Source organism: Eublepharis macularius, chromosome 5 (assembly GCF_028583425.1).
Source record: "Eublepharis macularius isolate TG4126 chromosome 5, MPM_Emac_v1.0, whole genome shotgun sequence".
NCBI lineage: Eukaryota > Metazoa > Chordata > Lepidosauria > Squamata > Eublepharidae > Eublepharis > Eublepharis macularius.
The window spans coordinates 28,567,545-28,592,493 of NC_072794.1; the positions used below are offsets into that span (position 1 = coordinate 28,567,545).

At 45.1% G+C, this 24,949-nt stretch overlaps 1 protein-coding gene across 1 annotated transcript in view; it reads left to right on the top strand.

Moving 5' to 3' along the window:
- Positions 1-24,949, top strand: part of ASTN1 (astrotactin 1) — a 241,140-nt gene that overhangs the window by 100,057 nt on the left and 116,134 nt on the right. Inside the window, exons 4-7 of the mRNA XM_054980818.1 lie at positions 1,340-1,513; positions 7,871-7,978; positions 19,312-19,461; positions 21,568-21,735. Of these exons, the coding sequence (XP_054836793.1) occupies positions 1,340-1,513; positions 7,871-7,978; positions 19,312-19,461; positions 21,568-21,735 (600 nt within the window). The remainder of the gene's footprint in view (positions 1-1,339; positions 1,514-7,870; positions 7,979-19,311; positions 19,462-21,567; positions 21,736-24,949) is intronic.

A 24,949-nucleotide genomic window follows, 5' to 3' on the forward strand; every position in this document is an offset into this window, starting at 1 on the left:
ATGACTCAGAGAGTTATCCTCGCATAGTGGTTAGAGTGTTGGGTTAGGATCTGGAAGACCCAAGCTCAAATCCCCACTTCACCACAGCAGCTCACTGGGTGACCTTGAGTCAGTCACTCTCCCTCAGTCCAAATAAAAGAGGGGAGAATAACGACAACAACATTTGATTTATATATCACCTTTCAGGTCAACTTAATGCCCACTCAGAGCAGTTTACAAAGTATGTCATTATTATCCCCACAACAATAATCACTCTGTGAGGTGGGTGGGGCTGAGAGAGCTCCAGAGAACTGTAACTAGGCGAAGGTCACCCAGCTGGCTTCAGGTGGAGGAGTGGGGAATCAAACCCAGCTCTCCAGATTAGAGTCCCACGCTCATAACCACTACACCAAAATGGCTCCCTATTGTAAACTGCTTTGAATCCCCACTGGAGAGATACGCAGGATATAAATTATCTAAATAAATTCATAAAATCATCCCAGAACTTTTTAAAAGTATTTATAGATCTTTCCTTTTTCTCTCTCTTATGATAAAATCCATATAGATTTGGGATGCCAGAATCTGTATCTTTCCAAGGGACCTCATAGCACTGTAGCTAGAGTAGGGTCAGGGCACGGGTACAAAATGAGCAGTGTCCATGTAGTATATTAAAAATTATGTTTATTATTATTAATAACAACAACCCTATTGTTATTTAATGTTTCTTTGTCATTATGGAATGCTTAGGCATGCTTTCATGGTAGTGGATGAAAAGCTGGATAGCAGCTTACTGGGAGGCTTAGCGAGGGCAGCAGGTCTGGCAGAGTGGCACTGCTAAAACACCTCATTGACTTTTGGCATGGCCCTGAAACAGCAGAGGCTATTTCTTAGCTGTTTATCCTACTGAGAGAGGCGTAGGTCAAACATGTGACTCTGTCGAGCTTCTGTGGATTGGACTTACATTTTTTTTGCAGAACAGCTTCTGAGTATAAAAAAATCCACCTGTGACAACATGGGAGAAATTTCAGCATCAGTCCTCAACAGTTCTTATATTGTTCAGATATTGCTACTCATTCCCCCACCCCCAGAGAAACTGACCGGGATAGCACCACATCATAGTTATATCCTGATGGATGCTTTTTTGAATTTGTTTGTTGATGGTGGGGGGAGAGGTAAGGGGAGAACCGAGAACCCATCCCGGGCGTATAAATGGCAAGGGTCCTCCCCCCGTTGCTCTCTGGTGTCCCACAGATACTGCTCGTACTTATTGCCTGGAGAGCTGGAAATGAATACTCTCTCTTTCTTTCCTTCTCCCCCTTCTCTTTCCCTTTCTCCCTTTTTTTGTCTCTTTTTCTCAAAGTTTTTGCCTTAAATTCTTCCTGTTCAGGAAGTGACAATGCCAAGCTGTCCTTGATGAACAAGTACAAGGATAATATCATCGCCACCAGCCCTGTGGACTCCAACCATCAACAGGCTACGCTGCTATCTCATACCTCTAGTAGCCAGCGCAAGCGGATCAATAACAAGTCACGAGGTACCACCTGGAACTTCTTTGGGGGTTGGGGTGGAAAAGGGGATTGGCTGCGGAGCGGTGCCATGGCTGGGCGTCCTAAATGGAAGGCGCATCTATCTCACCCCCCTCTTTTCAAGAGTAACCAGCCAGGGGGGCCACAAAGGGTATGAAGGCAAAAGCCCTCCCTTGTTTGTTCTCCCCAGCATCTGATATTCAGGAATATCCTGCCTCTGAGCATGCAAGTTCTTATAAACTATCATGGCTAAAAATTATCGACACATCTGTCTGGCATGAATTGGTCTGACACCCCTTCCCTCTTTAAAATAAAACCCCCTCTTTAAGAAGGGAGGTATAAATTGGAGCCCACAACCACAGATGCTTTGTGGCGCTTGGGAATCGAGTTGCAAACCGGCCTTGTTGATTGTTCCAGGAAGGGGCCATGTGGGGCTGTTGTCCCTTACCTGTGCTGCATGGGGCCTCTACCCTTTTCTGAAAATGTTCAGGAGAGGGAAATGTGTGAGCTTCACTGTCACTGAAAACTCACCCTGTTTTTGTGCAAATGAATCATGTCCACCTCTTTTCACTTCTGTGTGATGGTAATGATATAGCTCAGGTGAGAATGATGACCTTACGGAAGCCAGTAGGGTGCTCTGCTATTGTGGCCTGTTAAATTGTGCGCAGGATTGGATCCCAGGAGGCCTAATTCCCAGGCTCATTTTAGCCATAGACTTGTGCTGTCCTGTAATTGGAGGGGCGTGTGTAGGATTTTTGTGGAAATATTTGTCAGAATCAAAATTCATCCATCTCTTACAGTGATTTTTTCCAGAGATATTCGCAAAACGACGATTAAATTCATAGAGGATCTCTGATTGGCTGGCATCATCCCTGCAAGTGTGGCCACTACTTAAATGAGAGTCTCTCTACATGAGAAGCCTCCATGTGTGTTCATCAAATGTAGGGAGATGCAATGTTAGCTGGGAAACGTAGTTTAAAAAGACAGAGCTGGTGGAGACTGCTCCTCAGAGGGTTTGTTAATTTCATCTTTACCTCCCCAAAGGTAATTTCATCTTTACCTCTCCAGTCTAAAACTCTGTGGGATTGCAACCAGAGGGCATCAAAGAATGGAAATGGGCCGAAACTGCTTTCCAGAGCTGGGCTTGGACCTGGAGAGGTTGTAATGGGCTGAAGTTTCCCTTCTGGCATTTGACAGCCCCTTCACATAGCTCCAGTGTATAGCAAAGCTTTTGCCCTGCCACCGGCTCTATCTTTTTAAACTACCCTTCCCAGCTTCCATTGCATCTCCAGACATGAGTTCTTCACATGTCAGATGTATTGTGTAGAGAGACTCTTAGTAACCTTATGCTAATAGGCTTCTTTTGTCTTTACTGATAACATACAGCTAAATCTGTATATCATTGTAACACCATGGCTATTATGGGATCCCTGACTGGCTGGGACTATTCAAGAAGGAATTATTTAGAGGACAAAAATGACTGCCAAAGCAGCATGCAGGAACAGCCACTTCAAAAAAAAATTAACAGATTTTTTAGAGGGGGTTTCCCACCCCATGAAATCACTACATTTGAGGCAAAAATTGAACCTGAAGAGTATTTGTTTTAGAACTTCCACATATTCACCTGGTGAACTTGGGAAGGCCCTTCTATCTTTCAGCCTCATTTTCCATCAGCAAAGCATGAATAATGATGACCCTCTTAGGATAGCTGTGAGAACAAATAGAAGTAAATATTTGGATAGCATTCTGCACTTGAAAAAAAGTCATGCTATGTGACTGTTTCATTTCTGTAAATAAAAGCCAGTTCTCATTATTGCACCATGTTCTTACCTCAAGAAATGGAACTCTGCAGGTGAAGGAATGGAGCCGGTTTAAAGTTCATAACTACCATCAGTTTCTATGGGATAAAGTAAATAGGCTGCCATTTAGGAAAGGGATGTGTGTGATATGATTGGCCCCAAATCCAGCCATTGGAGATAAATAAGAGAGAAGGCAGGGATGCTTCTAAAATTCTCATCTGAATCCACTCCTCCACACACAAATTGTAGAATTATAAATTATTTGGTGGGTTGTGAGTGTTAACAAAAAATGATGCAGTTGGAATCTTCCATTCTTCTGGTTGTTGTTTTTTAAAGAAAAAAATCTGTATTTTGTTTGTGTGCATTTTGCAGCATCTTTCAGTTCCTTTCTCACTCCCTTCTCCAGCAACAATACTTGAACATGCATTGATAAAACCTGCCAAAAAAAAGGTAATGTTGCCCCACTCACTGAGAGCCTGTTGGCACTATCAGGATTGGGTAGGGTTACCAGTCCCCCGGTGGGGATGGAGGATCCCCCGCTCACAGCCTTCACCCCACGCCACCTCTCACCTGCTGGAAAGGGGAAAAGGTGTGGGGAACAGGCCTAGGAGCTCCACAGTGTGCTCAGTGCGCACAGTGCACAGTATGTAAATACTCCTGATGCATGTCCCCCATCCCCTGGTTTGGGCTCCAGGGGACCCGGCAACCCTAGGATCGGACCTTGACCATTATTCTGCAAAAAGAGCAATGTTATGAAACAGAGATCCATTCTCTCCTCTGAGAAACAGAAAAGTGCAGCAGAAATTGCCACGTACTTGTCTGGGGCCCGTGAGATAATGGATCAGGTCCTGAGAACATGGAGGCTCTAGCGAGAAAGAGTTACCAGGCAGAAACCCACAGTATTCTGTATCATCCTAACTGGAAACTCCCTCAAATAGAGAATGAGTCTTCCTTTTCCAACTTGATTGATTAGAAGAGGGAAAATTCGGGAAGTCGGTGATCCTCCTCCTATGTAGGTGTTAAAGCAAGTTTTTGTCCATCCTTTATTGTTCATGTTGGAACCAGCTTTTCACCCTTGCTTTGCTGATGCAGAGGAAAGTATCCCTGGAAGGTTCCATTAGCTGTTTGATTGCTGATGTTTTTGTGAACTGTTCTTGGTAAAACCTAGCAATTCATTTAACGTTATGCTTTTCTCATGCACACAAAAAAGGCAATTGACATTCAAACTTACCTTGTTCGCAAGGCCCATGTCTTTGCTGAGTCAGGCGCCTCATTTGATCAAGTCGACAATTTGTTCGCAGTTCACAATGAACACCATTGCACGTGACATTCTGTCTGCATGGAGGCTGTGTTCAGCATGGCATTTGGCTGGGTGTTGATGCATGCTCGCTGTTACTGAATTTCTTGGCTTACATGCGCCTTAGGGCCAACATTGTAGGCAGGTCATGCACCACTGAAAATCAGCTATGTTAGCAAGCCTGTGAGGTTTGTGTAGTTGTGCAATTGGTAACATTCATTAGGCAGTGGCATTTATTGTGCTGGTGCGTACACTGAATTAACTAGATCTCAAACTGCAGTATCTAGGAAGCAGTGTGAAATGTGTAAATACAATTAATGCAAATGAGGGGCACAAAGTGTGCGTGGGAACATTCAAGAGATGAGCCATGTAGCTTCCCTGTTTCTCTCTGTTTAAGAGGATGTAGACCGCCAAGGAAACAGGTAAGTTAGATGGATAGATCAGGGGAGATGAAAGATTTGCAATCCGGAGCCAATGAACATTGAATCATCCAGGCAGCATGGGCAGGGCAAGGATACAGAGACAAGCCCCACAGATGTCCTTCTTTTCAGTAGGGTTTAAACATTTATTGTTTTATTTTATTGATTTTTAAAAAAAACCCTTAATATGGTGGAGGATGGTGGTGGGGAAACAGTGTGAGAAGACGTGTTCAGAGCATTTTCTGTCCTTTTTTGAACTTTGGAGGGGGTGAGGAGAATGCTTATTTGATTGTTTGATGATAGTGTTTGTAGTTTGTGAACGGAATGCCATCCTAACGGAGGGAGAGCCAGTGTCCCTGTTTAGCAGTAGGCAAATGATGGCTACATGGATTAACTACAATCACCTTCTCAAACTCGTGTCACTTTGGCCATTAATATGATTCCTTTGGTGAGATGTTTCATCGATGCTCATGTGTACATTGAGAAAACATTGCAAAAAAGCAATCACAATGCATCATACATAGAGTCACACCACAATTGTTTGTGGGTGGGAGTGTGTGTGTGTTTGTGTCCAAAAAAGATGCTGATGACAGCAAATTGCACATGCTTAAATTTCAGAATTTTAGAAATTCTCCCAGTTAAGATGGAATTCAGAAAGAACGGTAGTCAGTGTAGAGTAACACTCCAGTATGATAAAAGAATGAAAGAGGAGAAATTTGCTCACCCAACTATTGTCTTGAAGAGGGTGATGTGTGTGTATGTTTGCTTTCTGTATAAGTGGCTGCTATTCATTCAGACTGGGGTAGGAGCGGATAAAGAGCTTTAATTGCGGGTGTCAAAGAATCAAGACATCTAACACTGGTGGCTCTGCCTCTACTCTGGTGTGTCTGGAGTGTAGCCACATGCCCCATATTCAGATCTCTGCAGTATACATACTCATCCCTGTACGTTCTGCCTTTTAAAAAATGTTTTTATTATTTTATTAGTACAAAACAGGAAAAAATAAAAAAGCAAACAGAAAGGGGAAAAAAAGAAAACAGTGCTGGCTACAAAAACACTATTAGCATAATAATTTTTGATAAGTTTATAAAGTCTTAAATCCAGAGGATTATAGGAAGTGTGCTTTTGTCTTTCCAATGTTGAAGTATAAGTCTTTTAGCAACTGTAAGGGCATGGAGAGTCCATTTCCATTGGCTATCAGTCAGATTCCGAGAGACAGGTAAGTAGATTAACAGTACATTAGCATCCTCAAAAATAAATGTTTTCTAACACAAAATTAATATGACTAATAACTTCCTCCTAAAAGAGCCGGGTGACTGAGAATGTCCAAAGCATATGCTTAATAATAACATAATAACATTTGATTGATATACTGTCGACTCAGAGGAGTTTACAAAGTAATTTCTTATTATCCCCACAACAATCACCCTGTGAGGTGGGTGGGGCTGAGAGAGCTCCAAGAAGCTGTGACTGACCCAAGGTCACCCAGCTGGCTTCAAGTGAAGGAGTGGGGAATCAAACCCGGTTCTCCAGATTAGAGTTCTGCCGCTCTTAACCATGACACCAACCCGGCATCTTAAGAGAAGTGTCTTGTGATTTACACTGCCAACAGTTAGATGCTGTGCTTAAACTTTTAATAAAAAGACTGCTTAAAGCCTTATCCCATTACTTTAGCAAAATTGGATGCTCCAGATCATTGTTTCATTAATCTCTAAGACTCTGTGTATCATATTTATTAACCAGCCTCAAATATACATGTACAAATACTGTTGGTTTCACATTCTGTATTGACTCAATAAGAATCTCCAAAAATGGGGAAGATTCTGAAGCACTAAAAGCTGCCAGCTCATATGTGGATACCAACAAATGCTGCAATTGTAAATATTCCCGTTCAGCAGAAGTTGGTAAATCATATTTAGACCTCAGTTGGAAAAATGACAAAAACTCATCATCATTTCCCAATTGATCTAAAGTAAAAATTCCCATATTTGTCCAAGCTTTCCATTAGAAAGATTTCTTCCCAATTTTTAAATCTGAATTTGAGCATAATGTTAATTTAGCATGTGAGAACAGGTCAAGTTGATATTGTCATGATATTATGCTCCATACGTCTCTAGCTGCAGAGATTGTTGGAGGAGCAAAACCCATTTTAATGTTAGTAGACCTGAATGCATTCCACTTAAAAAGTAATTCCAAAAAAGAGGCCTCCAAGAGAGCCCAAGACGGATACTCCAATTGAGAGGGGCGATCCCAATAATTTGTACACTGCCTTAATAATAACAGATATTTTGTTCCTTAATAACAATATTGACAATGCTGTGCCCATATCCATCCCCTAATTGTGTTCTGCATATAGCAAGAACTTGTCATAATGTCTGTAGTGTATCCACATCTGTGCTCCTTTGAGGTAGGGACTGTGGCACAGTGGAAGAGTTTCTGCTTTGCATGCAGAAGGTTCCAGGTTCAGTCTCTGGCATCTCCAGCTGAAAAGATCAGGTGATGTTTCAGACCCTGGAGAGCCTGAAAGGGAACTCTTCTTTTTCTTCTGTATGTTTCTTCCCATCCAGAAACTTCCTGTGGGTATGAGTGGAGGAAGAGTGGATGTAAAAGGAACCTGGGGCCCCGTGTAGCATGTAGACAAAAGATCACTTTGACATTTATGTGTGAGAAAAACAAAGAGGAGTCTACCCTTTCATGTCAGCAGGAACCTTTGATATGAGTGATAATATAAACAAGTGTTCTCTTTGTGCAATTGAGGGATGGGGGAGTGGAACACAAGCTCATACCTTCTAGCAGCTCATGTTACCAATTTAAAAAAATGTTTTATTTCTCGTCTGTTTTTTGATGTAGCTGGCTCTGCGTTTCTGAACCCCGAAGGAGATTCTGGAACTGAAGCGGACAATGACCCTCAGCTGACTTTTTACACGGACCCATCACGGAGCAGGCGGAGAAGTAGGGGTATGTGGGCAGTAGCACAGAGTGGGCCTGGCAGAGATGGTGGCAGCTTCAAGCATAGACAGCTTCAAGAGGGGATTGGATAAACATAAGGAGCAGAGGTCCATCAGTGGCTATTAGCCACAAGGTATAGATGGAACTCTCTGTCTAGGGCAGTGATGCTCTGTATTCTTGGTGTTGGGAGGGGGGGCAATCAGTGGGAGGGCTTCTAGTGTCCCTTCCCCACTGGCAGACCTCCTGATGCCCCTGGTTTTTTGACCACTGTGTGACTCAGAGTGTTGGACTGGATGAGCCACTGGCCTGATCCAACATGGCTTCTCTTATGTTCTTATGTGTGTTAGCATGCCAGTTTGGTCCACTTCTTACAGACTGGTGAACTCTGAGAAAGAAACCATTTTGAACAAACATCTCATGTAGAGTTGCCAGGTTGGAACTGAGATCACATCTGACACTCCCGCAGCAGCAAATAGGGAATCAGGTACACAACCCATGAAGCTCCCTCATGCTGAGTCAGACCTTTTGGTGTATCAGGTTCAGTATTGTCTGCTCTGATGGGTAGCAGCTCTTCAGGGTCTCAGGCAGAGGTCTTTCATGTCACCTACTGCCTGGTCCTTTCACCTGGAGATGCTGGGGATTGAACTGGAAACCTCCTGCATGCGGAGCTGATGCTCTACCATTGATCCACAGTCACATCCCTAAAGATGCCTCCTGCTGCCCTGGTCCCTTTTGCTTACCTCCTGTCCCATCTGCTGGAGGATGAGGGACTCTGTGGGTCAGGTAGGTGAAACCAGCAATGCATTTCCTTTTGCTGCAGCAGTATCATTAAAAGGCTGGACTAGAGGTATAAACTTCTAGGGTTTTGGCTGTCAAATCCACAGCTTTTTTGGGTGAAGAGTATACATGGTGCTTTAGAGAACAATGTAGGTAACACAGTGATATGGGAAAGAGAGAGAACTCTGCCCCGGGGAGCATACAAATCAGTTTGCAGTTGAGGAAAGTAACAGAGGATAAGTAGGGTTACAAGGGATGAATATGCGCTTTGAGGTCAATTCACTTGGGTGTGAGGCCTAAAGGGTTTAAACTTGTGACATTTACTCAGTGGCTTAGGAGCCACTGCCACATGTTGCCCCTTGACATACAACCTGCGGCGCTTCTGTGCACCATTCTTCAACGTGGCACATGCCTCATGTTTCAGGAGAGTGGGTAAGACCCTTGGCTGGTGTGATTGTGGCTGGCAGTTGGTTTCCATCTTAGAAACAGCCAGTGCTGGCGGTATGGAAAAGCTGTGTGAGCCTCCTGGAAATGCAGGCCTCAGGCTAGGAATGGAAGTAAATGTGGCTCTTTCGGTTGATGAGAATGTGGCTCTCTGCAACCCGCAGAGTGAGTATTGATGGGTTCATCCAAAGGTATCAAAGAAGAGGAAGGCTTGGGAAGCAAACCGAAGGGAGAGAGAGAAGGGCAATAGCAATTTATAGGAATTTTGAGAGGGCTTTTCAGGCCTGTAAGAGTCTGTGCAGCGGAAACTCAATTTCTCACAGCATCATCTTCTTGCAATCTCTGCCTAGAGCAGAGGGTTTCTTTTTTTTCCTGCTGCTTCTGTGCCTCTCAGGTTTCTGCTACAGCATTCTTTCCCTTTGTCATTGAAGAGCTGCAGGCATCTTATACACATATGGAATCCTTTGTGTTGTGCTTGCCAGATGCTGAGGGAAAGCCACTCTGCACATGCTTAGGTGTGGGGGGGGGGGAAACACTCAGTTCTCATCAGATCTTTTTTGCCTCTTCCAAGGGTAATGGAGTTCTGGGGCATCTTCTCTCTTGAGTGCCCCTGAAATCCTCTTTTCCCAACAATGCTACCCGATAAGCACAAGGAATTTAAAGGAATGCATAAACTCTGCAGAGCAGAACTGTGAGATACCACCCGGCCCTTTCCTTCATTGATGAGCTGATTGGGGAGCGGTAACCTCAAGGCAGAAGAATTTGAGAGCCACTGCTCTCTAGATAAATGCAGCTATAGATAAAAATAGGAATGCAAGGCTTACATTATTTGAATCCTTCCCTTTAAGGACGGCTCCCAGCAGAGCCGACACAATCCATCATCTTTTCCAGGCCGATAAACACATTGCTATGATAGATTCGTCTCTGCATGAGCTGTCTGAATGAGATCTCGGAAACCCAAGCCCTGTCTGTTCTCCTCGAACGTTGCTGATCCCTAAGGCACCTAAATTGGCAGTGTCAAGGAAGTAGTTGTTATGGAGAAACCAAGCCATGGAAAGGACCGGTGGTTGTGCTGGTGGTGGTGGGGAGAATTAAATATTTAAAGAATGCCCAGAGATCAATAAGTTTTTGAAGCTAGGTCCCGTGGCCTATCATCTCATGGTATGGCAACTCTGTAAAACGGGAGAGGAGTTCAGGATGGTCTGGCCTACCTTGATATTTTAAAGGATAGGCCCAGCCTGCCTCTTTATTGTTATTTTGAGGTCTCCTTTAATCTTTTCCTTGTGCTGGATTGACAGAAAACAATGGAAATAGTGTAAGTCTTTTGATTTTAACTACAGAATTGGCACATTGAACACGTTGGGATTATGGTAGACTGAGTGGTCATTGGTGGGGGGCCCTGTTTTTTTTTTTTAGTTCGAATTCCAACCTTGGTGTTGAGGCTTCTTGAATCCAGTGATGTGTAGAAGACCCTTCTGAGAAATATCCCGAATCATACTAAAATTATTTTGATTCCCCACTTCAAATTCTTACCCATATTTCAGCAGAGCATCAGCTTCCAAATGGACCTCAGACAGGCACAACTTCAGTGATACCTCAAAGCAGTCTCTGTGTTAAGGCTCTAGGGATATCCAGGTGGGAATTCTGGTAACTGGGCCTTGGTTTTGTACTTTTTGTCAGGCTGTAGTTGCTTGCCAGAAGTGGGAGCTGCCGTTTTGGCCAGGGGTGGACTGACCCTTTAACACTCGGAAAGTTCCTGGTTGGCCGTTGCCTTGGAGGGCTGCTGGCAGCCTGGAGCAAACTGAGCCAAGGGATCTTTATGGTATAGACAGTGCTGCAGGGGCTGCCCATTGGAACTAGACCATAGCAACAATGGAATAAAGCAACACCCTTTGCCGTTATCCCCACAGCCTAGGTCCAAGCCCAGTAACTTCTGGAGCACTTAGTTTGGCTTGTTCCAGGGCTTTTTAAACAGACCGATCTGTTCCTGCTGCACTTATGTGCCCCCCTCTGCTGCTGACCCAGGGTACTTCTTCAGTTCCTAGCTGAGCAGGCGGGTTTCACCAGGCTCCATGATACCTTGTTCTCTGGCCTGACTCTCAGACTGAGCCTCTGGTGACATGAGTGATGACCACACTGTTCTCAGGTTGCTTCATATGGGATGCCAAATTGTGAACTCCAGCTCTGTCGTACCTCAGATATTGCCTCTGCCTTTGACAGCGCAAGTCACCAGCTTTTGTGGCAAATGCTCAAGTCAGTGCAGCCATTTTGTGCCCTTGGGAGTAGTTTTGGCCCTAATCTAGTAAGCCAGGTTGTAGGCACAGTGTTGTAAGGCAGAGTCAGATAGGAGCATATGATTGACAACCTGACAGGCATGTAGAAATTACGGATCAGCCATAAGTTGTGGCTTTCCAGGACCTTGATAGGTCTTCTGTTTGTGTGTTTTATGTATTTATAAGTTTGTATTGAATTATTTTATATATTATTTTAAAGCCCGTTTTTCTTTCCCTCACTGGAGTGGAAGGTGCTTCAGAAGCTCCTAGGAGACATCACCTTAGTGAGTTCCTATAGAGAAATAGCTGCCCCTATCATAGGAGCATGCTTATTTTCTCTTGTACTCATCTTTTGTAATTGGTCCCCATGACAGCCATTTTCTAATTGGCTCCACTTCCCATGGGAACCATATTGTGATGGCGTTCACAACTGTTTCTCTTCCAAAAGTGTTCACAGTCTTATCAGGTCTGGAGACCCTTGATACAGTGATTCCAGGGATTTAAACTGCTTCACATACATTATCACTGGGAACCCTATAAATATTATTGTTTGGCTGGTTGAAAGTGATCTCGTGAGTTCATAGTTCAGGGGAGTGGTGACATGTGGGGGAGGCTGTTGATGACAGTGTAACGTCAGAGGTGATCTCACATCTATCTAGGAATCACTGGAAACTCTATGGTAAAACCATAGTGTTTCTGGCAAGTCCTAGAAAGGACTGACATCATTCTTTTCCCCATATGCTGTTTTTTTGGTTTATTTTTCTTCTGCTCTGAGTGGCAGCAAGGCTGCTGGCGGGAGGTGTCCTGCCATAGCAGATGTGCCAACCCTAATTTGGGCTACTCTTCTATACTTCATGATTACCTTTGGCAATGTTATCAGTACAGATCAGATATTCTCCCCTTTCCCTCTTTTTGAAGTAAAAGAGTTTGCGTATACCAGATATCTAAGCTTACTTAGTTGTATGCCAGACTTACCACTTTCTGAGCTAGCTATAGGCATCCTTTCTATTTTCTGTTGCAGTGCCTAACTCTGTTCCATTCTAGGTCAACTTCCTGAAATTCAGAGTAATCCTATGCACATGCCATAGTTAATAGGCACCTTCTTAAAAACACACGCACAAACCCAGGCCCTCAAGAACATGGCAAATCATAGTCACATCTTGGTATCATAGTGAAGGGAAACCACCGTTTCCCCTTTTCTGGTTTTACTGATTTCCAACTGATACTGCTGTAAGTGAAAGTGCACCTCTTGTGTGAGCGGGCCAAGATCGGATCATCTGCATTTGGCCCAGAAGACTCCCTGCTGTGGTTGCATGGCTGCTCATGGTCTGTCCATCTGCAGGCCGAGCTGCCTTTCAGAACTGGATCTCTTTCAGGAAAGAAGAGATGGTTCGTGGCGCAGTTTGCACAGCTTGCCGGTTGGAAAGTGCTGTCCAGGCATCGAGCCAGCATCTGTGCTCTTAATTTTCAACAAGTGGCTTTTTTGAGGACTGTGAAATAAAGCTGTGCAGGGGAAGCAGGGGAGGACACCAAGGCAGTTGTGGTCCTTCTCCAGAACTGCTGTCAGATTGCCCCTGGTTAATATTTCTGTTGTTCTAAAACTGTACAGTATACCTCACCTTTCTCTGTGGCTCAAGGGGGCTTATGATACATATTTTAAAACATCCAAGTAACAATAAACCCTCAGTTCACCACCACAGTCCATACAAGGACCACAACTTACACTCCATTAAAAGCTCTGGCAAATAAAACAGCTTTAAGCTGCCATTAAAAAGTTTCTCAGGATGGCACCTCCTTCATCTCTGTGAGGAGCCCGCAGTATAAAGTGGGAGCAACGACAAAGAAAACATGCCAGGTGGTTACCTTTAGCAAGGAAACAGCCAAAAGGTGGGAAGCTGGAGACCATAGCTGGCACATGGAGAAAAGACAGTTCTTCACATATGTGGGTCCACGGTCAAATGTAACACCTTGAATGAAACTCAGAAATGATGTGGCAGCCAGTGAAGCTGTTTTGAGCCAGACAAGACCGTAACAACAATCAAGCTGCTACATTCCGGCCCATCTGCAATGTCCAAGTTGTTTTAAAGGGCAGGCCAATGTCGACCATGTTACAGTTGTCAAGTATTGGTATTATCAAAAGTTGCTGCAGAAACCATCTCATGGCCCCTCAACTCACCATGCACTGATCCAGGGACAGGCAACCCCTCAAACTTGTCATTTTGCATGGCACCCAAGCTTGATGCCTCCGCCCAAGCCACTGAGGCACTGGTGGCCCTGCTGGGACTAGCAGTGCAGGAGGAAGCAACAGACATGGCTTATACCTGTCATCGGCTCCTGGGACTGCACAGCCAGCAGCCAAGTTCAAGGTGATTTCTTCAGACACTGGCGGTGTTGCTGGAGCTTGGCTTGCTCCAGGCTTGTCTGGCCAAGGACAACCCCCCTCTCCTACCCGTGCTGATCTTTTTTGTCAGCACAGCAGTATCTTTACAGGTAGATGCTGCTTTTTTCTGGCACTTGAGCCCAAAAGATTACTTACTCCTGCACTAATTGCATTGGCAAGGAGGGAAATACAGAGAAATCGAAGCATGGAGAGAGGGTGGCACAAAGATGATACAGAGATATAAAATTGTGGATAGATGAATGAGCTTTGCACTATGTAAGAACATGATGTGCTTACTGCTTTAATAGTGTCAGCCAAAAAAGACAGGTTCCTGCCCTCAGGGACTTAACAGTCTAAATGTTGAGAAACAATGAAGGGTGAGAAAGGTACCAGGTCAGGAAAGAGGAAAAAGAGCCCTAGGGCTCAGGTGGCCAGGTGGCCAGGGAAAAGGCAATGTCTTTCCTCTTTACTTGAGATTTGATATGCAGAAACTTGCTGTTGGAGCACTTCATGGCATGATGCTAAAGAACATTGCCTGAGACTAAAGGGACAGCTAGAAGAACCAGTTCAAAAGTGGGCATCCCCACCCAGAGACCCACAAGCCCTAGGGCCCCGAAATAAGGTTAGTGGAGGTTGTGTGCCCCCAACCTTTGACCTTCGGAATAGTGACTTAGAGTCAAATAGGAAACATATTTACCAAATTGGCATTCCTAGTTCTTAATGCATTGATTATCATTATGTATATAATGTATTATACTGCTGTTCCATATACTTAGATATATTGTATTATCTACTGGCAGCATTGGGGGGGAGGGGTGCAGATAGGGTTCCCAGGTGCCTACTAATGGCAGATGAACTCCCAGGGGGTTGCCCTGTTGCCTGCCAATCCACCTTCCTGAAGTGACATGGTAGCGCTGGCTGCAGGTGTACTTCTGTGTGTCGTTGGGGCTAATTTTGGCCCCAAATGGGCCAGAATTAGCCCCATACAAAGCGTAGGAGCATACCCATGGCCAGCGTGATGATGCCACTTCCCAGAAGTGACATCATAACGCAAGCACCAGAAGCTTGCAAAGCACACACACAAAAAGGATCATGGGCAAGGCACAAGGTAAGTGCTGGGTCCACCCCCTCTCACTGGAAGGGTAAGGGAACCTGGCAGTCCTAGGTGCAGTAGGAGCCCCAGATAAGTGTAACAGCCATGAAAGGGGGGAAGAGGGTAGACATCAGCCGGCCTAGTTAGGAAGAAGGGTAAGGCTAATGGTAAGGCAAAAGATTCATGGCAAATGTGGAGTCTGATGGAGAATCCAAGGTCTTTTCAGCACAGTTCTGGCCCCATAGTGCATTGATTTCTCTCCAGAGTTCTGCACACATGGTCAAAATACCCTGATCCAGTCTGCAAACTGTTTCCCAGACTTTTTTGTGTTCTGCACAGAGGAAGGCTGCATCTGCCACAGAATCAACATTTTCCCAGCTTTTCTGCAGCTTTTCTCCCTGCACATGTTCCCCAATGTTTTTTTGTTCTAGAAAAGTCAAACTGGAGCCTTTTTGAAATGCAGAATGCTTTCTTTGGTGTGAGGCCTGGCCCTGGCCCTGCCTTGTACCTTCCCCTTTATCCCCCTGTGTCCTAATTGGTTGAACAGCAACCAATCCATTTTTTCCTGATTTTTAAAAAATAAAATAGTAACATTTGTACCTGAAAGGGGGGGGGGAGCCTGTAACTGCTGGGGGAGGCGGGGCACTGCAGTACAAAAATTCTGCAGAGAGCCTGAATCCCACTTGATATTTCAAAGTTTTCACCTGTGCTTCCTGTACTTTTTACTCCATCCTTTTTTTTATCGTTTAAAAAAAAATTCAGGCAGCAATGTTGCAACATTTCAACCTTGGTGCCATTTTAAAAAAGACCAAAAAACCAAAAACCCTTGTAACTTTCTTCAGCTATCAGTTGAGGAAACTGAGGAGTCGTGCTAATGAAATTGATTTGATCTCAGCCGATAGGCTAACAAAACTGATGTGTCCTCAAAGCCTGCAGTAGAAAGGAGGCATTTTTATAGTGCAAAAAAAAACAAAAAAACACCACCACTTCAGTTTGACTCCCCCAAAGTGTAGAATTAAAGAATCGAAGTACAGGGCCAGAACCGATGAATAAATTGTCTCTGATCCTCAGGGGTTGAATACGGAGAAAGCCCGATGTAAAGTTCACCATGGAGAAGGGGCCTAAATATAAGCCTGACTGACCTCGTGTTGTTGGAATTGTACAGAGACGAAGAATAAGGCAGGAGAGATTGCCCAGTGTTGCTTGGAGGAAGGGTAGTGATGGTCAGGGCTTTTTTTCAGCGGGAACGCGGTGGAACGGAGTTCCGGAACCTCTTGAAAATGGTCACATGGCTGGTGGCCCCGCCCCCTGATCTCCAGACAGAGGGGAGTTTAGATTGCCCTCCGCGCCGCTCGGCGGCGTGGAGGGCAATCTAAACTCGCCTCTGTCTGGAGATCAGGGGGCGGGGCCACCAGCCATGTGACCATTTTCTCTGAGGGCAACCCGTTGAGTTCCACCACCTCTTTTCCCAGAAAAAAAGCCCTGGTGGTGGTATAGATATATATACCCAACATCATCCATATACACGGAGTCTGAGGTGGCAGAGCCCATTGAATTGGATCGAGCACATTGTTTCTGCAGGCGCAAGGAATTCCACCAGAAAAGCACAGCATTCTTGGCTCCTCCTTCCCAATCAGCCTCAGATTCCCTGATTTTGAGGTGCATTTCAGGCTTCAGCAGGTGAGGGCACCTGAGAAAGTCATGCTCTGTTGATGGAAGTCCTTGAGCCTGCAGAAAAGTTGAGCTGGATCAAACCCAATGGCTAATTCTGAAATTTTAGCTGTAAACTTTCATTTTCTCATTTGCTTTGAAACTCGGTGATCTAAAGTGACATCAAAGAAGTTCGGCTTTTTTTTTTTTAAATCAGCACTTGCTGCCAAAGTCAGCCTTCAAATAGCTGACCAAAATGCACAGATAAGGCATGGCCCAGGGCTGGGTAGGTAAGCTGCTAAGCATGTAAAAGCTTCGGGTTTGATGGTGCTCCCTTCCCTGTGTATCTGAGATTTACCTTCCACCCTGCTGGGACTTCGTACCAGCTGTCAGAGATAGTAGACAGCAGGATGCCTTGACGCCCAGGGGACATGGATAGACGCTGCCACTCAGGAGCCTGCCTCTGAGACAGTGAGAGATCCAGGTTGGAAGGAGTGGGCGGAGTGAAGCGCTCTGCAGAGTGCTGTTAATTACCCTGGGGAGATGGATGTCTTCGCACTCTGGGGTTGGTAATGACGGATGCTGCTCTTTGCAGCTACACTTCCTCTCTGTTGCAGAGAAGTTAGCCGTGTTAGTCTGTGGTAGCAAAATCAAAAAGAGTCCAGTAGCACCTTTAAGACTAACCAATTTTATTTTAGCATAAGCTTTCGAGAATCAAGTTCTCTTCGTCAGATGCCTGATACAGAGACTGGACAAACACAGAAGAGCAGAGGGATCTGACGAAGAGAACTTGATTCTCGAAAGCTTATGCTAAAATAAAATTGGTTAGTCTTAAAGGTGCTACTGGACTCTTTTTGATTTTACTTCCTCTCTGTTGACGCTTCTTCTGGAAACTGCCATCCACCCTAGACCTAAATCAACAAAGCTGAGACAAATGCAAAAGCAAGGCCTGAGTAATATTTTTTCCCAAAGCTATTTAACACAGAGCGTGCCCACGATATTGGGAATTCTCTGACCTCTGTCCTTGTCTCCCTTCCCTGGCTCTGCATTTAGCCATCAGCTCCTCTGCGTTTAGCCACCTTACTACTATGTACCACCAGTTGTTTTCAGAAGGAGCCTGGCCATTTGTTTTACCCTGGATAGTGGAATAGTAAGTTTCATAGGACCTCTGGATAGGCAATGGAACTCACTGGGAGCCTGGGAGAAAGACACACACAGATCACAGCAGAACAGTTCAAGGCTATGTTGCAGTGTTTTCCATGTTTCCATTGACCCCCGCCCCCACACACACTATTGGTCCTGTCTGTGTGGGTGCCTACTTTTACAAGTCACAACAATGCCATGCAATGAAATCACAGGAAAATAACTCCTATGGGGCTGCTGTGGTTAAAGATAACCAGAGTTTTGTTGGGTTTCCAGATGGAGGAGAAAGGTGGCATAGAACTGCTGTCCGAGGCCTCAGGGAGCATAGCCAAAAAGGAGTCCCTGAGAGTTCCCATCTATCTAGAAGGAGACTCTAGATGGGAGGACAAGGAAAGTGGTAACCAGATAACCATCTCACTTCTACAATAAGATAATCATGAATCATAACTGAATTGACTTTGCTGCTGGTCCAATCTGGTCCATGACAACCCCAAGGGTTGTTTGACACAGTCAGTTGTTGGCTCTATAAATAAGCATTTCTTCCTCCTTTACAGTGCCATCCTAAGCAGCTTCCAAGTCCATTTGGGCTTATAAGAGTGCAGCTTTACTTAGGATGGTGCTGTTACGGAGTCCTAGAGTCCTAGATCTGGAAGAGTTAGGCATATGGTACAGTTTCTGTACCATGCATCTGACGAAGAGAACTTGATTCTCGAAAGGTTATGCTACAATAAAATTGGTTAGTCTTAAAGGTGCTACTGGACTCTTTTTGATTTTGCTACCACAGACTAACATGGCTAACTCCTCTGCATCTAGATCTGGAAGGGTCATCGTAGGCCATTTAGTCTAACTCTGTGCTCCATCCAGGAAACCCAAAGCTAGAGCATCCCCAATGGATGCCCAGCCTTTGCTAGGAAACCTTCAGTGAGGAAAGCCTGCCCCTGTCTTAGGGAATTGGTTCCATTGTGTGATTCCTGTTAGCATTTTGAAGTTTATTCTCATGTTCAGCTGAAATCTACTTTAGTCTTGTCCTCTGCAATAACAGAGAACAAATATTTTTTTCCCTTTTCCATGTAACGGCTCTTTCAGTATTTGTCTCTTTTCCAGGCTTTTGGAAGACAACCTATGCATCTTCTCCAAACCTTTCACTTCTGATGGCTCATTGGCGCAAGTTGATAAATGATCCTGCCAGTCAGGAGCCATTTTGGCTTTCACTTGGAATGGTGTGCAACCATGTACTTCCCTGTCCTGTGATCCATGCCCAGTGACTAGACTCTCCAGAGTTGGAGTAAAGGACTTTGGAATGCTCTGAGTTCCTATAGGATCTCCTGTTGCATTGATCTGCAGAGAGGCACAGTTCTTTTTCCACCCCCAGAGAACTTCATTTGGTTTTCTTCCTTTTGTCATTAAAGCATATTTGTTTTAGTGTACTCGGTTCATTTTTATGGGTTTGATAAGTTAATATAAAAATACACATTGCTGTTGATCTGAAACTCAACATTGTGGCACAGGACTGAGCGAGATGACTTTTTGGTTCCTTCTTTTGTAACTGTCCCTTCAACTCTCTTTTGCTTTGCCCTTGCAGTTGGCTCGCCAAGGAGCCCCGTTAGCAAGACCACCCTGACGCTCATTAGCATCACAAGCTGTGTCATTGGCCTGGTGTGTGCTTCCCACGTGAACTGCCCCTTGGTGGTCAAGATAACATTGCATGTTCCAGAGCACCTCATCGCTGATGGTAAGCAAACACTCTACATACCAACTTGCCTTGTCTCCTCTGGGGTCAGCCATGGCACTGGGTTGGGGGGGGGCAGTAGTTGGGCACAAGTAGTTTCTTGAGAAAATTGGTGTAGTTGAAACCTGGTGTTTATGTACTGTTCACAAAGGATTGGGAACAGAGAACAGATCAGTGGACAATTGCCACTGAGGTCCCACACTGACCAATCAGCAAGAGCAGTGGTCTTCCACCGATGGTTCAAGACCTTCTTGTAGCCCACCTCCTCATTCACAAGGCCTTGTAGAGACATCTTTTTCCCCTCTGTTTTTTTTTGGGGGGGGTGTAGAACCTGCCTGCTAGATTATGTATGTAACACAGTGAGTGTTCAAAAGCAGTCTGTACGCTCCTAAGTATTGTGTTCTGTGCTGAGGTTGGCTTTGCTGCCCCTTATCTGGGGTCCCTTTAACATTTTCTGCACGTCTCTTCAGTGAGCCAGGTTTTGAAAGGCTGGTTATCCCTTCAGCAGAAAACAGAGGCCATTTCCACACGTCTTAACCTGCCTGGAAGACAGCATCTTCTTGCACGAAATCACGCCGGGAAGATGCGATTTTGCGCAAAACTTGCGGATCACAGCATCTTCCTGGCGCGATTTTGCACGAGAAGACGCTGTTTTCCAGAACACACTCAGGTTGCCTCATCAACAAACAGCCTGTAAAAGCTTTAGTTGAGGAACTCAGTAATGATTCAGTAATGGCCTCTCTCAGGTAGTAAACCTGTTTTACCACAAATGAGGAGGCTGAAATGGTCGGATGCCCCTACACACACAAACCCACACACACAGTGTCCTCTCCACAATGGAAAAAACTCTCCCTAGATATAAGAGACAAAATATCTAACCTTTATTTCTTCTGGATGTGCTGGCTTTGTGTGTACAGGAAACAGTTGAACTCATGAGCTGCCCTTTGCCTTCTGACATGGTACAGATAAAATACAGGTCTCCCGCTCAGTGAGAACGGGGCCAGTAAGGGAACAAGAGGTTTCCTGAGAACGGGTGATGAATGTAGCGATGCATAACAGATCTTTGGAGACTGGAATTGATTTGAAAGGAGAAGTTAGTGAGTGGGAAAGTTAGAATTCAAAGTGACTTTGAAAATTCCTCTTCACTCCTATGATGACGACTTCTTTGGTAACAAGTTTCCATATTTTCATTGCCTGTAGCTCCCAACCCCATTGTGATTCCTCCAGAGCTGCTCTCGCCTCTCCCTTTCAGCAGGATTGTAGGAACTACTTTCTTATTTTCAGGGAGCAGCCTGTGCCCCAGTCAGGTCATTGCCCAGACAGCTAATATGGTGTAGTAATTAGAGTGTTGGACGAGGCTCCAGGAGACCTGAGTTCAAATGCCGACTTGGTCATGAAGCTCACTGGGTGACTGGTCCAGTCACACTCTCTCAGCCTAACCTACCTCACAGGGTTGTTGTGAGGATAAACTGGAGGAAAGAGAGAAGCATATCTGCTGACCTGAGCTGCTTGGAAGAAGCATAGGATGATTGTCTGGAGAGATGGAGATGCAATATTTCTTAGTCATTTGGCTGTTTCTGTCTGATTGAACAGAGCACTTACTCCAAATCCACAAAACAATCCCGTTGTCTCTTTAATGCCATTCCTGCGGTGTGCTGGATTCTTCCAAAACACCAGACAATGACTACAAACGTATGAACTCCATGCTGGAAGGGAGACTTCCAAAAGAAAATTTGTGAATATACCTTATTTTGCAGAAATTCAAAGAACAAACAATGTCCTTGAAAGGAAAATAATGGGTTTTGAAGTGGTTTGAAAGAGAGAACTCTTACAGTGCAATCCTGGACAGAGTTATGCACCATTCTAAGTGCATTGAAGTCGTTTGGGCTCAGAAGGGTGTAACTCTGCTCAGGATTGCCTGTCAGGGTGTTTTCAAACACTTGTGATACTTAAAATGGTTGGCCTGAATGGGAAACCTGCCTTGTTCTTCTGTTTCCTTTTCCAGAGTAACAGTGATCAGACATCCATACAAATAACAAGCGGAGCCATTAACAATGATTTAGGCATCACACGTCCCCTTCCCCATGTTATATTTTGCTTACTGTACAGGCAGTCGATTTATCCTGCTGGAGGGAAGCCAGTTGGATGCCAGCGACTGGCTCAATCCTGCCCAGGTGGTCCTCTTCTCCCAGCAAAACTCCAGTGGACCCTGGGCCTTGGACCTGTGTGCCCGACGGCTTCTCGACCCCTGTGAACACGAGTGCGACCCTGAAACCGGTATGTGGGTGTGGGGGGAAGGTTTGCCATCTCCGGCTTGTTTCTTAGTATGTGACAATTAAGAGAATCCAATCCAAGTTCTGTGCAAGTGTTGATGGAGAATCCCTCACTGTGCACAGGATCTTTTCAGATTGGTCCATTCCTCTCTTGATTCTCACACATGGGGCAAGAACGCAGACCCTATGAAGCTGTCTTATATGGAGAAATGTCATTGGTCCTTTTTGTCCAGTACGGTCTGCTTGGATTGGCTGCAGCTCTCCAAGGTCTTTCCTGCTACCTGCAGTCCTTTAACTGGGATCAAACCTAGGACCTTATGCATTCAAAAAAACCCAAATGGGCTCAGTTCAAAGGAGATCTAAAGTTCTCTCTAAAAAAAATAAAATCACCGTGTCCTGCTTTAACAAGTGCCATCCATGAGCTCCTAGAGTCTCAGGAATTGCTCTTGAGGAAACCAGACCGGTGTGAGATCTTGTGTTCACTGCGCACATGTGTCTTCATGAGCATGTAATCCTCCCCTTGCTGCTGTGACTCACTTCTTCACCCAGGTCTGCATTCCGTCCTGGAGCTGTAATGCACAACCATCTGCCGTGGCAGCTGTCAGCCCCAGCAGGCCTCACAGAAGGGAGGGCGTTGAGCACCCTCATGGGGGTTGGGGGGCCCTTTCCAACTTCACAGGTTTTTGTCAGCATTCTGGGAGGCAATGAAAAATCCATGAGATTGTGTTTTTTTTTTGTTTTTCTGCAAAAGAGAAGAGCTTCTGTTCTGCCTTTTGTTCTTTTGGCTATATTCTGATGTTATTTTTTTGTGTGCAGTTTCTGACTTGTTTTCTGCAAAGTTTAACCCTGGAAGTTTGATCCACACCCCAGAACAAACTGCCAGATCTCGCATGTGCAAAGGAGGTGCCTGGTTCTTTGTTCTGTTATCCAGGCGGAAGCTAACTGCAGTGTGTTCGTAACCAAGAGCCAGGCCCTGGTTTCTCGCTCCTTGCCTGCCAAGGCAGTTTTTGAGAGGAGAGGGGTTGGGAGGGGGTTGGCCTTTAGAGCCTTTTCAAGTCAGACAGAAACCTCTAAGCTGTGTTTTCAAAAATGGGGAGGGCTTTAGACACTTTCCTAGATTGATTCTGCCTTCTGGGCCCCTCCCCAGCAGCCATCTGTTCCATAGCAGAGCATCAGAAATCCTTGCACATGACTGCATGCACACAGCTTGCTTCAGTGTGCAAAAACCTGCAGATTGAGGCTCTAATCCAACCCCAGTGTTAGAAAGAAGTCCAGAACAAGATGTCTCTGCCCTCTCCTGAAACCATCCCCAGGTCAACTTGACTTTGCTTAGTTAAGTTTGAATCCTTTCTCTGGCCCAAGGAGTCTTTCTGCAACAAAGGAAGCAAGAGGAAGGTTTCAGACTTCACCGAGAAGAGCAGAAGGACACAAGCCATCAGTAAATCGTAGTAGGAAGTTTGCCTACATCAGGTTGTGGTGATGGGGCAAGTGGGATTTATTTCTTTAAAATACTTATATCCCATTTTTCTCATGGTCAACAGTACTCAAAGCAGCATGCATCAATCTCAGTTCACAGAAATACATGTGAAAAAAGGAGCAGACCATAACCATCAAAACCACGTTGGAAAGGCTCTGCTTTATAGAGCCTCTGAAATCTTTGCAAGGGTGGGCCTTTCTCACATTCTCAGGAAGCTGGTTGTATAAAATGGGAGTGGCCCCTGAGCAATTCCAGGCAGAGTCAGTCCTTAGTGACATGAGTGGAAGAATTCATGATGATCTCTGGTCTGATGGGCAGAACTTCCTTGTGGCACATACAGGTGGAGGCGGTTCCACAAAGGGCTTTAAGATGGCTTTCACACACGTTGGATAATGCAGTTTCAGTACACTTTAGCAATCCGTTGCAAGTGGATTTTCCTGTGCAAACGGTTGTTAAAGTGCATTGACAGTGCACGGTGAGCAGGATTAGCAGACGTCCCATGCAAATCCCATGGGGACCATTGAGGCTTCCTGACTAGAGGATGGTCAATCCCATCCACAGCTTAGCAGAGGAGGGGAGGGAAGCCATTGGAGGGTGTTGTACGCTTTTGAGAATAATTTATTTGGACAGCCCCGCTGACTAGGGAGTCAGAAGATCCAGAAGAAGGAATGATCTCTAACTTCCTCCCCCTAAGTCTTCTGTTGCTCTTCATTCTGCGTAACTGGTCACCCAAGGAAGCTTTTGGTCTTTTTTTCATTTTTGCTTCCCCCTGCACCCCCCCCCCCAATACTGCCAGCCTGTGTGTGTATCAGGCATTCTCTGCTTTTTGGGATCCTGCAAGATGACTAAACTTGACACTGGTCCTTAGCCTCCCTCGCCAATTGTGTCACATAAGGTTGATAGTTCTTTTTCAGGCCTTTCCCTGTGCCTTTAAAAGCAGCCTGATGCAAAGAAATTAAGTAAAGCTCTGACTCCACGCCAGCAAAAAGTACCATGTTTGAAATGTCTGCATGCAAAGCTGCTCTGAAAAGGAAAAGAAAAATAGACTGGGCTGGGGAAAGGAGGGGGAACCATATCGCCTCTTACTGGCTGCATTCAGCTGTCCCACACAAATTGGTAGCTTTTCAGGCACAAATTCAGCTTGCTGCCATGGTGTACCACATACCCTGTCTTTCCTCCCATACGTGGGATGCAGTTGAAGGCAAACAGGCTTTGCAAGCTGGACCTCAGATCTCTAACTTGCCACAATTTCTGGATGGAAATGTGTTTCTCCACAGCAACTGGGATTCTTATTTGAGTCCAGTGGCGCCTTAGAGACCAAAAGGTTTTCTAGGGTATAAGCTCTCAAGAGTTAAAGCTCCCTTCTTCAAATATCTAAAAAGGGCAGGTATCTGAAGAAGGGAGCTTTGACTTCTGGAAGCTTATAACCTGAAATTCTTGTTGGTCTCTGAGGTGCCACCGGACGACTTGGCTACTTGAAACCTACTTGAAACTACTTGAAACTAAACCATGGGTGGATCCCAGTTTACAGTGGAGAGGGAATAAACTCTCGTTTGCCCAGGCAGTGACCATAGGGAATAGCCCAACTGACTGAAGTTTGAATGGAGGCTTCTGAATACCAGGAATGGCCCTGAGGGAATGTGGGAACAAGTACATAAAGTCAGCAATAAACTGCATTTGTGTCCACACTGGGTAAGAGCGTATTCCTTCTGCTCAAGATTTTCTGCTGGTTTATCAAAAA